The sequence below is a fragment of the Podarcis muralis genome, chromosome 1 (genome assembly GCF_964188315.1).
Source record: "Podarcis muralis chromosome 1, rPodMur119.hap1.1, whole genome shotgun sequence".
Taxonomy (NCBI): Eukaryota; Metazoa; Chordata; class Lepidosauria; order Squamata; family Lacertidae; genus Podarcis; species Podarcis muralis.
In genome coordinates, this window is record NC_135655.1 from 80392831 (window position 1) to 80411722 (window position 18892).

At 46.8% G+C, this 18892-nt stretch overlaps 1 protein-coding gene across 2 annotated transcripts in view; it reads right to left on the bottom strand.

Annotated features, from left to right (window-relative positions):
- Positions 1-3147: 3147 nt before the first annotated feature.
- Positions 3148-18892, bottom strand: part of CD6 (CD6 molecule) — a 42697-nt gene continuing 26952 nt past the window's right edge. The window contains exons 4-11 of one of the 2 annotated variants that reach the window (XM_077932662.1): positions 15164-15472; positions 12754-12831; positions 10989-11129; positions 8850-8978; positions 7611-7712; positions 6386-6502; positions 6152-6265; positions 3148-5407 (exon numbers count right to left, since the gene is read on the bottom strand). In XM_077932662.1, the coding sequence (XP_077788788.1) occupies positions 5304-5407; positions 6152-6265; positions 6386-6502; positions 7611-7712; positions 8850-8978; positions 10989-11129; positions 12754-12831; positions 15164-15472 (1094 nt within the window). In that variant the 3' untranslated portion in view covers positions 3148-5303. Of the gene's footprint in view, positions 5408-6151; positions 6269-6385; positions 6503-7610; positions 7713-8849; positions 8979-10988; positions 11130-12753; positions 12832-15163; positions 15473-18892 lie in introns of both variants that reach the window. The other variant, XM_077932659.1, reaches the window with a different exon arrangement.

Here is an 18892-nt window from a genome sequence, read left to right on the forward strand (position 1 = left end):
TCATTTATTTATTTCCTTTGTCATTAAGATGTCATTTGATGTGGCAAAGGAAGCAGCAGCAGGAAGAGGAGCACGCTAGGCTAAAAAATGTCCACACTGTCCTGGACTGAGAAATCTGGAAAGCAAGCTAATTGGAAGTGGCTATATGAAATGGTAATGTAGCACCCAGGTTCACCGAAGTCCCCTGTCAGGCTGCCAATTGTTTTGTAGAGCAACGTGAGCCCTGAATGAGTCCTGTCCTTGTTATAAGCTGAAATATGCCTTCTATCTTCTCAAGCTCTGATCAGGCATGTGTCAGTGTTTTCACACAGCCTGACGTTTAAGTCAGCTGGGCGTCATTTTAAAAAGTCAAATCTCAGTGCTAGGCGATGGGCCATTTCAGATTTGCTGCATCTAAATGAGCTCAGATTCACAAATGACCAATTATAAGTTGTCCTCCCCATCACCACCCTGGTAAGCCACGGCAGCACTTTGCATTGTAAATTCCTGCAGTGTCAACTTGTCGCAATCGATTTGAACGTGACACCAGGAGGGTTAGGAAAACTGACCCGTACAGCGTATTGTGTAGCTGACGTCTCGTATAAACTGAGCTCTCCTGCTATGTGTGCAGAGTTAGCATGCTAACGCAATGCCTGTCTGGGCCACACATCCTTGGCATTATATGAACTCATCTGGAAACAAAGAGACCTGGTTTAAATGAGACACCAGTTGCTTGGAGTGCTTGCAGTAGCATCAGCGGCGTAGCGTGGGTTGTCAGCACCCGGGGCAAGGCAAGTAATTTGCGCCCCCTAACCCGTGGATTTGTGCCCCCTAACCTGTGGATTTGCGCCCCCTAACCCGTGGATTTGCCCTAACCCCAGATGTTGCGCCCAGTGCGGCCGGCCCCCCCTGCACCCCCCACGCTACGCCACTGAGTAGCATAGGACCAGCCCAGTGCCAATAGAAAATGTAGCACTCTGCAATGCTTGCACAATCACATCTCATACAGTTCTTGCAGTGGCAATGGACATACTAGCTGGGGGAAGTGCTGCATGTTCTCAGGAGCAAAATATTGTGGTTTGACTGCTGGGTAAATGCCATTTCATGCACAACACTTGTGATTGCAATGGATATACTTGCTGGGAGGGCCGGCAACCATATTTCCCCAATGACAACATCAGTTGAGGGCAGCCCATGTGGAGAACAGCTCAGCTGCACTGAAGTTAACTCCATTTGTATGTAATGGCTTCAGCACTTTGTTTGGGTGCTATTCTCAAAAGTAGCAACACAGCAAAATGAGTGATCTCTCCTACTTGGTGCAGCCCCACCCAATTTAGCATGATCATCTTGTACCAAGTGTCTAGTTCCTTGTCATCAGCAGAGGTGGGCAATTAGCCTTAATGCTGTTCTGCACCGAAAGTTGCTTGGCTTAACCTGGACCACTAGGTGGCAATACGGGCTGCAGGACATCACAGGACAAGAGACTCTGCTACAATGGGAGAAAGGAACCATACCCAAAATCTCAGAATTCAGAGTGGCGTTCTGCTACATTTGACTCAGAAGAGACCCACTAAAATTAATGACCATGACTAAGTTAGGCCCATTAATATCAGCAGGTTTACTCTGAGTAAAACTTAATTGAATCCTACCCTTAGATTAATTTTTAATGCACTATAAAGCACTTAATTGCTTTAGGTGGAGGATTGTCTTAAGCACTACCACACACTTTCAGTAAATCTTCCATGTTTAGAAGCATTGTGCCTCTGATTACCAGATACTTGGGGACTCATAACAAGAGAAGGAACTCTTGCTTATGAGCTCCCCAGGGGAAATTTGCTGATTATTGTTGGAGACAGTGTCCTGGATTGCATGGGCATCCAATCTGATCTCCAAGGCAATGGTAGAATCAGTGCAGGCAGTTCATAGCACCTTATGATGCTTCGATGCACTGAATCAGTATCTCAGAAGTGGGCACAAAATCCTATCCCATCAATATGCAGGAATTGTTAAACTCCAAACAGGAGGGGGTTCTGTGCTTCTCTTTTCTTTGTCTTCTTCTTTTTCTGAGCAGTGCCTTCTGAATTGCACAGATCCCTCCTGTGTATCATCTCAAGAGACTTAACTAGTGGAGAAACTCTCTCCCTTGGGGGAAAAGGTGATGCTCAGCATAAATAGATGTGAGGCAGTATGTATATTATTATGCTGGACAGCATCACGAGTCTGCAGTGCTTCTGCTGTGGGGGATATGCAGCACAGCTCTGTTCTGGAATGCAACTTTGAAAAAGGTATATATATTTGTACTGACTTGACATCTGCTCCCTGTCCATAGGGAATCTTATCCGCTGGCATTCCTGAGCATTCTCTTCATTTGGAGTAACTCTCTTTGCCAGGCATTTACAGTCCCCTTGTCACATCTGTTATATCAGGGCTGGGGCTTTGTTTCAGAGAGACATGTAGAGGAAGGTGGGAGAAATGGGTGCATTCTAGAAATCATCTCATGCATTTTGCAAATACTTATATTTCTTTCGATCCCTTTGGAATATGTAAAATTAATCCCAATTTAGTTCTCATTTATTTCAGTGGGAACGAATTCATGGTTAATTTTGCATAGATCCTAAAGGGACCCAAGTGCAACTTACTTATCCTGGATCTAATCTTGAGCATTTTAAAGATTGGAGTTATATTTCTTGCAAATATCGGACACGACATGTGCTGGCCTGAGGAGCATTAAATGCAAGAGAAATGCCACTCAGTGCTAAAATGCCCCTAAGTCAGCCAATCATGTCTCCCTGCTGAGTGCATATGGGGTAAGAGTTGACCACCAGTGAGAGCAGGGCTTCTTTGGCAGAAGCTCCAATTTCCTAGAATTCCCAGGACAGACTCACACAACCTCTTCCCTCTTCTCTTTCCATGGAAGCTTAAAACCTTTTCGAATTTCAGATTGCATTAACTAACTGTTAAGTTTTATCGATTGGCGACTGCTATTTCTAACACTCTTTAAGTTTGTTGCTGTTTGATTGCCTCTCTCTTTTTAAATTTTGTGTGTATTTTTATTGTTGGTTCTGTTGTCGGTTGTTATCGTTTGGTCCTGTTGTAAACTGCTGTGGAATCCTTTTTGATGAAATGCAGCATTAAAAATATTTTTAATAGAAAATAAATAGCATGCACGGTACACGTTTGTTGCATTCACTCTTTTCATTCTTATGCGTAGACATCAAAATATTTTTAAAAAACGACTTTGTTGAAAAATGAAATGTGCTAAGGGAAGAATCCTAACCCCACCCTAGAGCTGGCTGAGGAGCCTTAGAAAGTGGCATAGCATTACGTATCTCTGCTGGCAGAGACAGACGTTTGCTGGCAGAATGGCATTACATTGCTAGAATGTCCCTGGCACACCAGTGAAGAGCACAGATGTTCCACTGGTGGGAGTGGAAACAGGGCAGGTTGGACATAGGCACAGATATGCCACCTTTCCCCCAACCACAGAAATGGAGAAAATCCACAGCAGCCCCTGGGGCTGGTGCAATTAACCCCCTATAATGTAGTTAATGGGAGGGAAGACGAACAGGCTGCCCCCATCTTCCGCACTGCCCGCAGCAATAATGGCAAAGCAATGGATGTGGTTGACGACTCTACAAGCCAATCTCTGAAATGCCTCCCTGCTCTAGCATAGATGTAAATTAGGGTTGCTCTACTTAAGACCCTCTTATGAAGATCTGAAAGAGACAGGGACCAGACAGGGCCCTTGAGAACCTCACAGACAATGAGTGCCAGAGACTGGGAGAGCTCAAACAGCAGTCGCTCCCTGGCTCTTGATTCTGGCTTCTGGGTGCCCAGCAGCCCCCTCCCCCTCCCTCGCAGGCTGCACCTCCAATTCCAAAATCTGTAAGGAGAATAAAAAGCAGATATTCAAATCGCCATCATTACAAAAGTGCCACTGTCTACCTTACCATGCTGGGATGAGTAATAAGAATTTGATCCCCGCTTCAGGAGAATGCAACTCTCTTAATAAATAGAAGATGCTTGTGCTTGGGTTTCATCAGATACATTCATTTCTGCCATTAGATGCTTCCGGTCCTGGCTACAGTGCAGCACAAAGTGCTTTGGGGGGGGGGGGAGCCTTACAGTTAACCCAGACAGTATACTCCCAGACACATAGAGCAGTTGTCATTGCTGTGTGTGGCTCTTTGGAAATTGCAGAATTCCCATCAGCCCCAGCCAGCATGGCTGACAGTCAGAGTTCTTCGGTGGCCCACAGGTTTCTCAGCCCTGGCCTTAGAGCATATATGAAGCTGCCTTATATCTAGTCAGAACGTTGGTCCATCTAGCCTAGCATCAGCAACCCTCCAGGGTGTCTGGCCAAGGTCCTTCCCAGCCTTGTTACATGAGATGTTTTGAACTGGAGACACCATGGACTGCATCTGGGCCTGACTGCAGGCAAAGCTCTTTGCTGCCAGTTGAACTCTGGTTCTTCCCCAAATTTGCTTCTGTAGCAGAAGGAGCTGCTGTCCTCCTTTCATCTCAGGAGCTCACAGGCCTTCACAAGCCCCAGAGCGGAAAGCTAAAACTGCTGTGAGGTGGGGCTAGTCCTGGCAATCAGTGCTCCATTCCCCACACTGAGGAGAAAGCAGAGCCCCTGAAACAGCAGTTCTGGCTTTCTTCAGGTGGAACAGCCTTGACTAATCCCATCATAAAAGCATCCCACCCTTATCCAAGCCTTGCATTTAACTGAGAGCTCTCCCCAAGGAAGAAACTGTCAGAGAGGCTCTGATTCCTAGAGCAAGGACTTTGTTTTAGATCCATCCTGGGTAGCAGCTATGGGGAAGTCTGTGTTGGTGATGTACCACCATTCAAGGGGACTGGCCAGTGCTTATTGCCAGAAGCTTCTGCTCCAGCTGCTTGGATTTTGAAGCTAGAAGTCAGCCTGCTGGGGTGGTAGGAATGTCAGTGTATCAACTGCTTTGTGACAGTACACTGCTGGCTGGCCATACAAACTGGGGAAAGGAAATCTATCTGAGACCTCAGTTCTTTTCTTCACCCCCATAGTTATTCTCACAATAGCACAAGTTGGAAATCTCAGGCAGAATAAACACATGGCTCTGTGACTGCAACAAATTTCTAGTTGGTCCTGGGAATGGAGTTGGACACACACGTATCTTTGTGGGAATTGGTCTTCTTCCAAAATGCTGAATCCTTGAGGCCCAGACTGTGGGAACAGGTAGGTCCCTTTCAGTTCTCAGCCTTGCCATCACCCTTGGCTGTTTCTGATGGAGGCGTTGCTGACGACAGATGAAGCAGCAGCATCCCAGCTGCTTCCCTGCCCTTTAGGCCCACATGTCATCATAATCGCTGCTGCTGCTGCTGTCAAATGAGCTGTTCCCAGGCCCAGCCTTGCAGTTCACCAAAGGTCTGGGGGAAGCTGTCGAACCTGAAGCAAAGAAATGAGGGCATTTCAGGTCAGCTGCCAAGAAGAAGGAAGAAGCTCAGAAGGAAAAGATGCTGAGGGGAAAGCTGAGGTGCTTGGTGACCTAACTATCCAGCTGCGAAGCCTCTCTCTGGAGGTCTTGCTGGGTAATGAGGGAGAAAACTATCGGCTTCTCAGGGTGGAGAGCTCTGGCCCCCATGCTTCTCTCTTCAGGCGATCTTGCTCTGCTTGACCATGACTAGAGCCCTGCATTGTCGGCTGCAGTAATTGGCAGCCCTATATTTAGATGAGGATGTGTGGCACCCACAGCCCTTAACTGTCCCACAATAGGAATCCATTTTGTCTAAGCCACAGATGGCCACCTGGCTGCCTAGAGGTCAGACATGCACCCCCAAGCAATGCTATATGGCCCCTGTCAGCTCTACTGAATTTGAATCAAATGCCTGGCCATGGTTTCATGTGGAATATTTTTCTTTAACGTTGCATCTCTCTTTTGTATCTAACATGCAGGTACATTAGCAAACGTGTGTGTAACACAACGCCTGGCCACACATGCTCCATAACCGCAAAGCCTTAATTACCAGATGGTGTCAATTTCATTACAGAGAATGACCTCACTTTTGAAGGGATCAGTTTGTGCTCGTCTCTGACGTTCAGAGTAGATACAACCTTGTTTTATTTTGCGATGACCTTTAAATGTGCTAGCTGACTAATTAAAGTTCCATTGATAACAATCCTACGCTTCACCTCCAAAGGAAGGCTCGTTTCCTGGATGGCTTTCCTGTTGCTCTGGTTTCTGGATGTTCTCATACCAGTCTGCGTCTCCAGATGAGGTGCTGTCACTGTCTTCAGCCGCAAGTCCTGCTGGAGAAAACCATGGACTTCATATGGCAGTGAGGAACTGGATCCAGCACAAGAAAGCAGCAACAGCATCACAATTACTATGGTCCCCCCCCCCGAAAGATACAGAAAGGCCCTCACCTGCTTGTGGATAGGCCTCTGAGGTGGGGTGCTTGTTGTCCCCCTCCTTGTGCATAGCTGGCATTGCAAAATTGTAACGGGGAGGGTCTTCATCAGTCACTCGGTTTCGAAGAGAATCTGAAAGCAGGGGCCAAACAGACTTCATCATTCAAAACATGGGTAGGAGGATCCACAGAATATCACTGTCACCCCCCCCCCCCCACCAAATGACTTAGAAGCACAAGTTGATTTGTCAGGAAAGTAGGCTATTATATATGCTGTATTCAAACAGCACACCTCTGAACCCTCAGCCTTGCAGATCCTTTAACCCTAAGTTCCCACAACTCTTAAAGTTTACAAGGTTTGCCCCTTGTGGCTTTTTGTGTCTCCCCCCCCCCCTTCCGGGCACACCAAAAGGGCAAAATTCCTCCTCAGGTCTGCCTGGGTGCCTTCCTGCTCCCTCCTTCCCCAGCCCTCTCCTGCTGCCTCTCTGCCCTCTCTCCCAACCTTGCCCCAACTAGCTGGGAGGGGCCAGTTGAACCCATGGGCTGTCCCTGCAGAGCATTTTCTGCTCCCTACCCAGTCCCTGCACGAACCCATTGATGGGATTTTATTGGGGTGGGGATGAAGAAACACACTGGACACATACTCAGCTTCCTAAATGCAACCCCTGCAACAGCTAACAAACATTCAATTGCCTCTGAATGTGGATTGCATATAGATGTGGGGCACAGAAGTCTAACTTGCATCTCTCAGTAGAAAACCTGCACTTAATCTGCTTTTAAAGTTTGCAGTGGGAAAATCTTGGGGACTGTGGAGGGAGGGAGTTAGGGAAATAGCAGGTAGGCCAAGTGGCACCAAGGAACAGTAGTGGTGGATAAGGAAGTGTTTAAAGAGCTTAACTAAATATTAAAATCAAAAGTGTGGCATGCAGTTTTGTCTGCATTTTTCCTTTAATACTGATCTAAGTCAGACTTCTGAAACTGCTGCTAGTCAAGCAGAGGGGTGTGTGTGAATATATACTGGGATATATGGGGGGGAGGGGAGTGGGTGGAATTTTGATTAGGAAAACAGCACAAAGGAAAGGGTTAAACATCCCCCAGTCCTGATCAAATCCTTTTGGCTCCCTTAAAGTAGAACCACAAAGGATCACGAGGGATTATCATGGATGTACAGCTTGGTCCAAAGAAGCTGGGAAGTTTCTGACAAGAAAGCAGTGTGTGCCTGGCAGTGGTGAGATGCTCACTGTAGAAGGTAGACAGTTGCACAGGTGGTTTGCTGCTGAAATCATAGTGTTCATAGTCGGAATCAGAGTCTTCACTAAGGGGTGTAGGCAGCACTGCCGTTGCTGAAAGGGAGAAAGAAACATGAGTCCACTCGGGGAGAACCAGCTAGTGGAGCTATCAGCCAGGACTTCAGGGCACAAGTCCAAGGTCAACTCAGGAATGCAGCAGGACTGACTTACTCTGGGCTACACCCAACCTTCTCTATCTGCTACTGCCAGGGCTCTTGTGCCAGGGGATAGGAGAGTTTTATTGTTGCACAACAGAGGAACCCAACACAACAGTTGCACTAGTTGAAACTCACATCACGGCAGATTGCATGATCCATCGTGCAACAAAGCTGCCAGCAACCTGCTTATGAATTCTCCAGCATAATAGCATTTCACTGGCACAAAATATTTCAGCCATTTTATCAGATGCATGAAATGCTATCTTTGCTTGGCAGAGTAGATAGATAGCTTGTAGATAGACACAAAGACAGAGAGACATGAAGGAGAAATGTAACCAGTAAAATCAGAACGAAACAAAATTTTAAAAATTACACTCTCAGACACTTACATTAGGTAACCATTCACAGAGCATTATTGATGATATACACAAAAGTCTTGGAATGGGTACTGGCATTTATACAATATTTAAAGTACCGTACAGTAGATTTTCTAGCTGTAGGCTTTTTTTGGAGTTATATTGTCTATTTAAATGTTGTTGGTTTTTTAAAAAATAACTATTTTTATGAAAATAAAATGGTTAAACTGAGAGGAATCCTTAGGGACAATGTTATCAAAACAAACAGTCACTGGTGGTGTGAGGCTGGTAATAACTGGGGTTCAGTAGCAAATACCAGCTCTGAGGTAGGGGCTTTCCTCGGGAAAACTGCCTGTTGTGATCCTGATAATTATAAAACACATCCAACCAGCAGCATTATTGGATAACTGCAGCAAAGAAGAGATTGGAATCGTTACTGTGTCTCAGTAGCCATTATGAGGTGGAGACACATGAGAGAAGGGATAATATAGTGCTACCATTTCGCTCCCAGCAGCCCATCAAGGACAGCCTTATGGGCTACTGTCTCGTAGATTCTGGTCCAAACCATCAAACATGGAAACTAGTAACTGCCAGGAAGACAGGAGAGGGTGGGGAGACAGGTGGTCGGTGGAATAAGGGAGATACAAGTGATGCCAGCAAGCTATAACTTCCCATACCTTCTTCTTTGGGGAGGTTTGTGGGGACTTGCTGATAGTTGTTGCGTGTTCCAGTGGCTGAGACTTGCATGATGTGATTTAGAAGGATGGGGGCAGCAGCTGAGGCACAGGGATTGGCACTATCTGCAACTGAAAACAGATATTTCATTCTGTAAGGATTCCCTTCAAAGGGACTTTGCACGCAGATAGGAGTTTGACTCCCGCTCTGACAACAGTGGAACTGGTGAGCCTGCGGCTTTCCAGATGTTGTCAGACTACAGCTCCCATCATCCATGACCACTGGCTGGGCTGAGCTGATGGGAGGAGTCCAGCAACATCTAGAGGGCCACAGGTCCCTCATTCTTGGCCTATACAGGCTTCCCTTCCACTCCTCAGAGGGTGCTGAGGTGGCATTCTCACAACCAACTTCCACATGGTAATTGTATGAGTAACTATTGCGTTATCCAGGGCAGGGGGAAACCAACACCCATGCTGCCAACTGAGCAGTGGAAAAGTGAAATATTCCTCCAACAGATGTGCTCTGTAAGAAAAGAATAGCATCTGCACATATTTATTATGGAAAGAGATGATAGTTTGGAAAGGTCCAAAGGAAATATAGGCCCTCCATAGTAACTAAAGACAGTTTAGACATGACGTATCTGATTTTGCCGAATTTCCTTGCTTGCTCAACAACTTTGGGCAAAACATTTCACCCTGCTCTTTCTAGGTACAGTGAATTTTTAAGAGTGGGGTTTCGCAGGAAAAGCTCTGAAGCAAAAAGAAAAAAGGGTGTGGGTGCTCAGACACTGAGCTTTAAATTGCAGGCTGTGGCTGGAAAAACCAGAGGAAAGTTAAGTGTTTATAAGCCCAAAGTTGCATGCCCGGGTAACATCATTCATTCACGTAAAAGAAGTAAACATGAAAGCATTTTCTGGTCATCGTACATAGCAAAATGACAACAATAAAATCCAACTGCACCCTCCCCCCAAGAAATCGTGATTTGACACAATTTCCATCTCATATTAAAAGCTTGGGAAAACAAAGAGGGTTTTGCCTGGCACTAAAAGGACAACAGAACAGGCACTTAGCGAACTTCCTCAGAGACAGCACCCTAGAAATGGGGCACCACAACCAAGCAAGCCCCTTTCCCCTGTCTCAACCTGCCTCACCTCTGATGACAGGGGCACCTAGACAGGGCTGTCCTAATACCTTTTGGCCCCTGAGACAGACCCCAAAATGGCAACCCCATCCCTGCCAAGGAAGGAGGAGTGAGAGAAGATTGGAAACAATTGGGGTGGGGGTGAGGAGACAGATCAACGTTGGGATCTGCTGCTCCTGTGGATCCTGCCACCTGAGCCAGTTGCCTCACTTTACCTCATGGGCCAGACCTGCACTCAGAGGATGGTCTCTGAAGGACATTATAGGTGTGCACCAGCACTCTGAACTGTGTCTGGAAACACACCTGGCATCAGTGTGGCTTTTTAAAGCAATGTGGAGATATGTTCTGTTCACCTGGTTGCAGTTAGCAGCTTTGCGATTGTGTGTAGTACATAATAATAATTTTTTTGCATGTAAATGTTTCAAAAGGGGGCCAAGAAGTAGGGGTATGCTACTAAACTATAGGGGCAAACATCTGCCAAAATGATAGCCGGCAGGCTGGCTGAATGTTGCATCTTTAAAGCAAACGAAATGAGTTTCAGACATGAATCCATATACTGTAACTAAATGCCCATAACAGGGTAGAGATAGAGCACCGAGAGATAGTGGCTCAATTATGCACTTTTCTCTGAGAGGCTTCTAAGTCTCATTTGCAATCAACCCTTCTTCTTGAAATCTATCTGCACTCTCCTTCAGATTTCAGGAAGCATTATAGACTTGTTATAAAGGAGACTTCTGGAAGTGGCAGGGATACACTGAGGCTGAAAAACATTTGACAGCTCATGACAGCTTCTTGGTGGCAATATGAATTCATGGCAAGGACATTTTGCAGCATTTCTGATTCCTGCCAGGAAGGAATCTGGCATCTGTTTCGAAGACTTCCTATAGTAGCTGTCCAAAACACAGTATATTATATCCACTCCACCAAATTCCCCATAGCATTATTTATACGTAGGTTTCCTCCCTCTGTAGTGCTGGTGATGCCCAGCATACAAATGGTACCGTTTTTCCTTCGCCTGTGTCGCAAAACGGTGATAATTAGAGTCAGAATGGCCAAAAAAAGGAGAAGACCCAGGACGATGCAGAGAATTTGCAGTATCTGGTATGATGGTCTAACATCTAAGTTCTCAGGTGCAGTCCAACCTGCAAATGGAAACATTAGCAATTGTGGGTAGGTAGTAAAGATGGACAATTTTAGAAGAAGAAGAAGAAGAAGAAGAAGAAGAAGAAGAAGAAGAAGAAGAAGAAGAAGTCAATTTCAGTTTCTCTCCATTTTCCCAGTTCAGTTCATCCCATGATGATTTTTCCCCCCAAGTAGGCATTAAAATATATAAGCATTTTGTGCAAAAACATTATCCTAATATAGCTATTTTTGTTCACAATTATGCATAGTGGATTTATGTTGCATTTGTGATGTCCTATTATGTCCTCTTATGTTATTGTTATTTATTGTTTGTAAGGTGTTTTGGGATTCATTTGAATGAAAAGTGGAATAGAAATACAACCAGTCAATCAGTTTCCCCCAGCAGAATGCATTTTGCATGCTATTTTCGGTGAATAAGCACATTTTTGTATGCATTCTTTGGTTTGCGAACTGCATGTCAAAATTGAAAGTAGTGCAGATTTCAAAGGAGAGCTGTATTCTGATTTGCTAATTGGTTCAGGACATGTGAATTTGGAAAATTTGCATTAAATGCAAAATAAACAAATCCTCAAGCCACCCATCCAACCCCACCTCTAATGTGTGGAAGGGAGAAGGGCAAGGAAGAGGGAAACAGCCTTCTAAGCTTGTGTTTGATTTTGTGCCATTTCTGTGTTTTCTTTGTTCTTATACCATAAATGTGTTGCTGTTATTGTTGTTGCTGGTGCTGTTGTTATGAGTTTGGGAAGGGGGGAGTAGGCTGTATGCCAAGACGCTTCCAATGTCTGGGGCCCCTTCTAATTCCTGGAATAGCCAGGCTTGCTTCCTGGTGACGTAATGGGCCACTAAGGAGTGGATCTGGGTCCCCCCCCTCCCTGAACTCACAAGTAGTTAGAAAAACAAAGGCCAGAGTTGAGAGTGGAGTTATGTGTGCTGGAAGCTGGAAGCAAGGCAGCCGGCTGGGAAGGCAGAACATCAGAGCCATGCCTGATTTCTCCAGGAATCCAAGGCTGCAGCTATGAGAGAAGCAAGGCCTTATGGGGAATGTTAATGCTGAGAACCCCTCCATTGAAGGCTCTGGTTGTAAATATGTGCAAATAAACCATATTAACTCTCCAGTCTCCACTGCACCTCATTCCAAAGGACACACTGAGTAAGTGCCTGGAACCCCCGGAATCTTGCACCACTCAAGAGATTGGGGTGGCATGTAACATCATCACAATGATTATGATTATGACTATTAAATTTATTAACCCTAAGGTCCCAGGGCAGGTTGCAATGTTAAAGCACAACACAGTATGGAAGCCAATCTAAAACAACTTAGTAGCATGGCATCACTGTGGATGAAGACTAGTCTTACTATGGTTTCAGTTACCCAGCTGTGCATAGTCCCTATGTCACCTAGAGGACACAGACCAGGAACAAGGGCTATATAAAGATAACAGCAGGTGTGGTGTGGAAAGTTTAGAGGCTGGGTGTTTGTTCAGATGGGTACTGATCACACAGGCAGACAAGACCAAACAAGCTGAGATCATGATTTTATGCTACCTCCTTTTGTAACGCCTGAGCACAGACGGAAGATGCAATATTGTCTGCAGGAGAAAGTGCCTTGAGGCTTGAACTTACGTGGACTGGTCAGGTGGGAGACTGGAGTCACTGCTTCTGTCGCTTGTGTGTTTGCAGGGCCTGCCAAACCCTGTGAGCCTGAAATCCAGAAAAGAGCACAGAAGAGTAAAGAACCACCAACACCTAAGGACCATATTAGTTTTTGGGTTAGAGAGCAGGAGACAGAGAAAGAGGGTCTAGATTGCATCTTCTTAGGATCCTGGGTGGGTGAGAAGGGACCCCCCAACTCCTGCTTTTTCCTCTTATTCGTTCCCCCCCCCCGCCCGCGTAGTTCTTACGATTCTGTTTTATTGTATTTTAATCATAGATTTTAAGCAAATCAGCAGCAGCACAGGGAGAGCCAGAGACCCTCCCTCATTTGCAGATACCTTTGTATTGAGCTCAGGCAGACTAAGCAGCCTGTGCTGGTTTCATGTCAGCACCCGGCAGCCATGCACATCAGCAGGAAACAGTGTTGGGTAAAGCACATCGAAGGCTTGGGGTAAAACAGAGAGAACTGGAAGCTCCTTTAGACTGTGAGACATGTTGTGACAGCGGCTTCTGCACCATCAAACCAGTTACCTAGCTACTCTGCAACGCAACCAGGGCATTTTCAGGTGGTGGGTGGGTCTGTTGCCAAGTGACATCTCAATCACCCCCTTCAGAGAAGCCAAACAGCATCATGGCATGAAGTCCCTGCTGAAGCAGGGAAACCAGAAGGGACCCCTTGCTTGGGCCCTGTGGCTACTATCTGTATTGGGCTGGCATGGCATAGATTTCAACCACTCCTCTTTCCATGCAAATCACTGCAAATTGTGGTGAAATGAATTCAATAATGGAAAAATGAGAAACCAAGAAAACGGAAATTGACAGATCCTGCTACAGTGGAAGCTTGGTTGTTGAACGTAATCCGTTCTGGAAGACGGTTTGACTTCCGAAATGTTCAACAAGCGAGGCACAAAGGGCTGTTGGAAATTTCCACTGAGAAAATTGAAAAACATGCAGCGGAAGCCATTCGGCTTCCGAGGTGTGTTTGAAAACGAAATCATTTACTTCCGGGTTTTCGGCATACAGGTTCCAAAGTATTTGGCTTCCAAGACACTCAAAAACTGAGGTTCCACTCTATTGCTATGTGTTGTTCACTCATGTCAGCAATTGACACCAGCCTGCTGCTGTAAAGGGTTTAATGGTGTGCCTCGTTAAGCTCTAATTATCACTCGGTGAGATTTCTGCACCTGATTGCTATTCAGCTCCGGCATTGCCGTTTTTCTTCTTTATATACCTACCAATTAAGATTTTATTTTATGCATCCAATGAAGGGGGCCCGAGTTTATGAAAGGTTACGCCATAATAAATTTGCTAGTCATTAAGGTGCCTCATGGAAGCACTTGGATCATTTTTTGGACCGGTAGCAAACGGGGAACAAATGGCCCAGTTCACCAACATGATTGGCTATGCCTGCAGGGGGAAGAACCCCAGGCTCCAGGTGGGATTTCTGTCTCCATTTCAGCTAGTGATCTAAATCTGGCCTGTCTTTACTCTGGAATACTTTTAGGCACGTTATCTATTCTTGGCTTCACCTTCTGCAGATTGTCCACAGGTGAGAATGTGTTAAATGGATATTAATGTCTGGCAAGGCAAAAATGCAGGCAAGTCCTTAATCTTGAAGGGAAGTGGTGGTGGGAAAGCTCCAGGCAGATGGTGGTGAGGACTATTAATGGACAATCACTTGTCCCTGGGGATCTTGTAACATCAGAACAGGACATCCAGGGAAGCTTAATGTTGAAAAATTCGGGACAGACTGCACCCCCAAAGCAGTACTTCTTCACGCAGCACATAGTTAAAACTATGGAACTTGCTCCCACAGGAGGCAGTGATGGCCACCAACTTGGAGGCTTTGAAAGAGGATTAGACAAATTCACAGAGTTTATCAGTGATGGCTACTAGCCATGATGGCTATGTAGTTGGAGGCAGTAATATGTCTGAATGCCAGTTGCTGGAAACCACAGGAAGGGAGGGTGCTCTTGTGCTCCTGTTCTGCTCCATGGTTTCCTATGGGCATCTGGTTGGCCACTGTGAGAACAGGATGCTGCACTAGATGGGCCATTGGCCTGATCCAGCAGGATCTTCTGATGTTCATATCTGCCTGTTTCAGTTGCTCTCGGTTTCTCTTTTCCCCCAGACTTAAGTTCAGGACTTGGTCGGAGAATGGCATCGCAAAATTGAATTCCCAAGGAGGGTGGCATTTTGGTTCACACGGCACTTTGGAAAGTTCAGATGACATAGCTTTGCCTTTAAACGCCAACTGAATCAGAGTTCTCCCCTGTCCTTACCTGTCCTTACCATTAACTACCTCTGTGGTTGAAATCTGCACCAGAGAGAGGGAGAGAAAAAGAGAAGGCATACTGGAGACACCAGTTAGGGCAGTTACCATTGCAGATCACACCAGCAGCTCCAAACTGGGCAGCGCACACATTGCTATTGTTGTAGAGCCAGCTGCAGCTGGCGAGCGAGTTTTCTGTTCCGGAGCAGTCATAGTACATCTTGCCCATCAGCGTGTGGTTGAAAGGCACTCTCGGGACTGAGGCCTTCTCACTGCAGTTCAATGAGTGACAGAGCACATCAGCCTCATCCTGGTACCAGTTACCATCACACACAGTGTTCCAGGTGCCCCGGTAATAAACCTCCACTCGGCCGGCACAAGCATCTAGTCCTTCTGACAGCCGCCACTCCTGGTGCTCTGCGGAGGTGATGGGAGTGAGGGAGAGAAATAGAATCAGAAAAGATAAAACAGATGGGGAAATGCCACTCTTATGCTGTAATACGCTGCTACATTATCAGCACCAGTGATTTCCTTTTCTTGTAGGCCAGAGCTATATCTGTAACATGGAAGGCATTTTCATGTGTGATGCTAAGAACTATAGTAGAGCAGTTTCCTGTATTTGAGGACTGAGATTGCCACGCTGATCAGAACATGTCTTCAAGTTTAAAATGTCTCTCTTCTGTTTGCCAAATCATAACATTCAGAAACAATGGACCAGACGGAGGCTAAGGACATGGTAGGATGCCCATTTGGTTTCAAGGCTATCATCTTCCATTTTCTGTCCCACAGTAATAAATGACATTTTCCCTCCTTTGTCTTCTTATGATATTTTTAAAAATGAGCTCCCATCCAAAGCAGGGCGTGGGGAGCTTTTTGATGTTTCAATTCAGCAATGAAGAAGTCAAATGCTACCATGTGTCTCAAAGTCACTTTAGGTGTCATGTGTGAAAACAGCAGGGATGTGCTTAGCATAACTTATGCTAATGTGCTTTCTGGGAAACATTCCGAGAGGAGATTCCATGGGAGGTGTGGAGGTCAGCGCAGGAGATCTCCCCATTCTTGCTAAGTGCTGACACCCTGGTGTGCAGGCCAGGCATTAGGAGGAACAGGGCTACATGTTTTTCAAGGGAGCTACATTCAGTACACATGGTTCTCAAAACACTTACACTACTTGCTTGGGCCTGGGGTTTCATCAGAGACATAAAGTTTGTTTCACGGTTTATTACTGAAAAAAGATAAAGGTGGTCCTCCTGATGTCTCCAGCAGCCCCAGAGAAAAATCCAGGACTTGAGGGACATTTGGCCTGATCCAGGAGGGCTCTGCTTCATATATTTCTACTGATCTCTATTAAAAACAAAAAGCAACACAACCTGCAGGGAGCAGCAATTTCTCTTGAGATGGTACTGAGCTCCAACTGATAAATATGTGTCAATCTTTGAGGAATAGATTTCTGCTTGATCTTTCCTATAGCTCTGCACAAGAGATGCACTTCTGTCACACGGCTGTCGTAAAATATATGCACGGGTTTGGAACTTAACAGGTTAAGAAGTTCCCAGGATGCCTCAATTCTGACGTCAGCTTGTAGAAGCTGGGAGGAGCCTGGGAGGAGTTTCTGTTCTGTTCCCCTCTGGTCGTTGAGGGAGAAAGACGTAGCCGGTAATGGCGGAAAGGAGCCCAGGAGATTCCTGGGGGAATGTCGGAATAAAGAGCTGAAATGGACAAACCTGGACTCTGTGTTTGTTTGGAAGCTAATTGAAGGACATGATAGTTTCACCGCTGTGCTCAACTCTGCTACTGGCGTGACTGGAGCTGACTGAGAGCGTGCGCAGGGGAAGTGTGCCGGGCGGCCATAAAAAAGCTAATTGTGGACCAATAAATCAATTAGCGGGGGTCGCGGGGTCGCGCCAATATACCAATTTCGCCACAGGTTATGGGTACTAATCACCGCTTGTAAAACTGTCACTCAAGAAGTGCCGGAATGCGTTTGAAGTCGGCAGGAGTCTTTGCCTGGTGCTAAGAGGCGAAGGAGCAGCTGCGGAGTTTAAAAGCGGCTGGCAAAAGGCCACAAAGTGGCTGCCTGTGTTGCTGAGTGCTGGGACCAGCTGGAGCTCTGGATCTGAGAGCTGAGAGCAGCAAGGAATCGTTTCTCCACGGAAGGGAGTGCCAGAGGAGCTGTAACTGACTGTAAGTACAGCTTGGGGCCCCTTGGGAGAACGGAAGAAGATGGCAGGCTGCCAGGTCTTGGAGGACATTCCATGCTCACTTTAAGAAGTTGGGCAACCTGGCTGCTGACCTGAGGTCTACTGTTCTGGGTGCCAGGAAGCCAGAGGCCGTTTGCCTAGTGCTCCAGGGAGTTTTGTGAGGCTGGAAGCGGAAAGCAAGGGCTGGGAGATGGCTGCTTCAGAACAGAAGGCAAGATGGCGCTGACCACCTTCGTGAGAGCCGGTGCACAGCTGGGAAGGGCTGTGGGCCCCAGAGGGGGGGCAAAGGGACTATTGGCACTTGGAACTGTGCTGCATTTGCTGTGAAGCTTCAGCAGGAGGCCAGAGCCTGGAGAAGGAATACAAAAGCCTAAAAAGGCTGGAGCCCCTGTCCCTGATGCTTTAGCCACAAGGAGTGCTGCTGAGCAGGTGGGGGGGGGCGGACTTTTCCAAAGGCACGTTCAAAAAAAAGTTTCCGTTGTACGTGCTGGAATGCACTGGAGGTTCAGAGGGGGCGGAGCTGGCAAGGAGTGCTTTTCCGGAAGAAGGAGAAGGAGGCCAGCGGGAGCAGCCCAAGGCAAGCTGCTGGGAGCCCTTTACCTACCACTGGGGGTGCAGGAAAGCGTCCTGGGAGCCCTGGGAGCAGTGGGGGGGCGGTGAGCAGTAAAAGCACAGAAAAGCCTCTTTTTCCAAAGGCTGCCAAGAGATGTTTGCGTCGAAAGTCGAAGCCTGGGAAACAGGACACAGCTACAGGCTTCAAGGCCGGCCATCTGCTGCAGCGGGAGATACGTGCTGCAGAGTTGTCTGGGAACTCTGAGATAAGTCCAGTCTTCAGAGGCAGCGGGACGTTTGTTGCTTCTATGGCAACTGTGGAGAACAACTCCAGCCAGGACACAGTGACACGCTGGGTGTTTTGGTTTCTGCTATCAGGCAGCACCTGATAGGCAAACTGCGGAACTGCAGGGCTGTTTTCGACAGGAACAATTGTTTTGTTCGCAGACGGAATTGTTTTGTTCGCAGACGGAATGAAAAATCAGTCTGTGGTGTGGCTAACGTGTTTTCTCTCCTTTACAGGAGGAGCAAGAGGTCTACGTGGTGCCGGGACTGAATTGTTGTCGGTTATCTGTATCTGCTCTAATGACGCAGGGGTTCAAAAAAGTACTTTGAAAATGATACCTGTTCCATTTTCAGAGGGGGGCGACAACGGGTCAACATGAAAAGGGAGAATAATTTCTTTGTTCTGGAGACACCTCTGGAGGGTGGTGGGAATGCTGGAAAAGGTGCAGTGTGCTAAGGTTCCCAAAGATGTGCAAAAAGTTGCACAGGTGCACAAAAGGGTACAAACTCCGGAAATGTGGGAGGTCCCAAGGGTGCAGGGCATGCAAAGGTGCAAAGGTGCTTGGTTTTCCCGGGTTTGGGAGGGTAGCCAAGGAAGCTTTTGAGCTTGTTTACACAGATCTGTCAGGACCCAGGAAGTGTGAGAGTCTGGGTGGGGCCAGGTTTGTGCTGACGCTGACAGATGGCCACAGCCAGGTTGGCTGGTGTCTCTCTCTCAAATCACAGGGGGAGGCGGCGCAACTGATCCAGGTTTGGGTTGCGGAGGTGGAACTAAAGTTTTCCACCAGGGTGCAAGGGT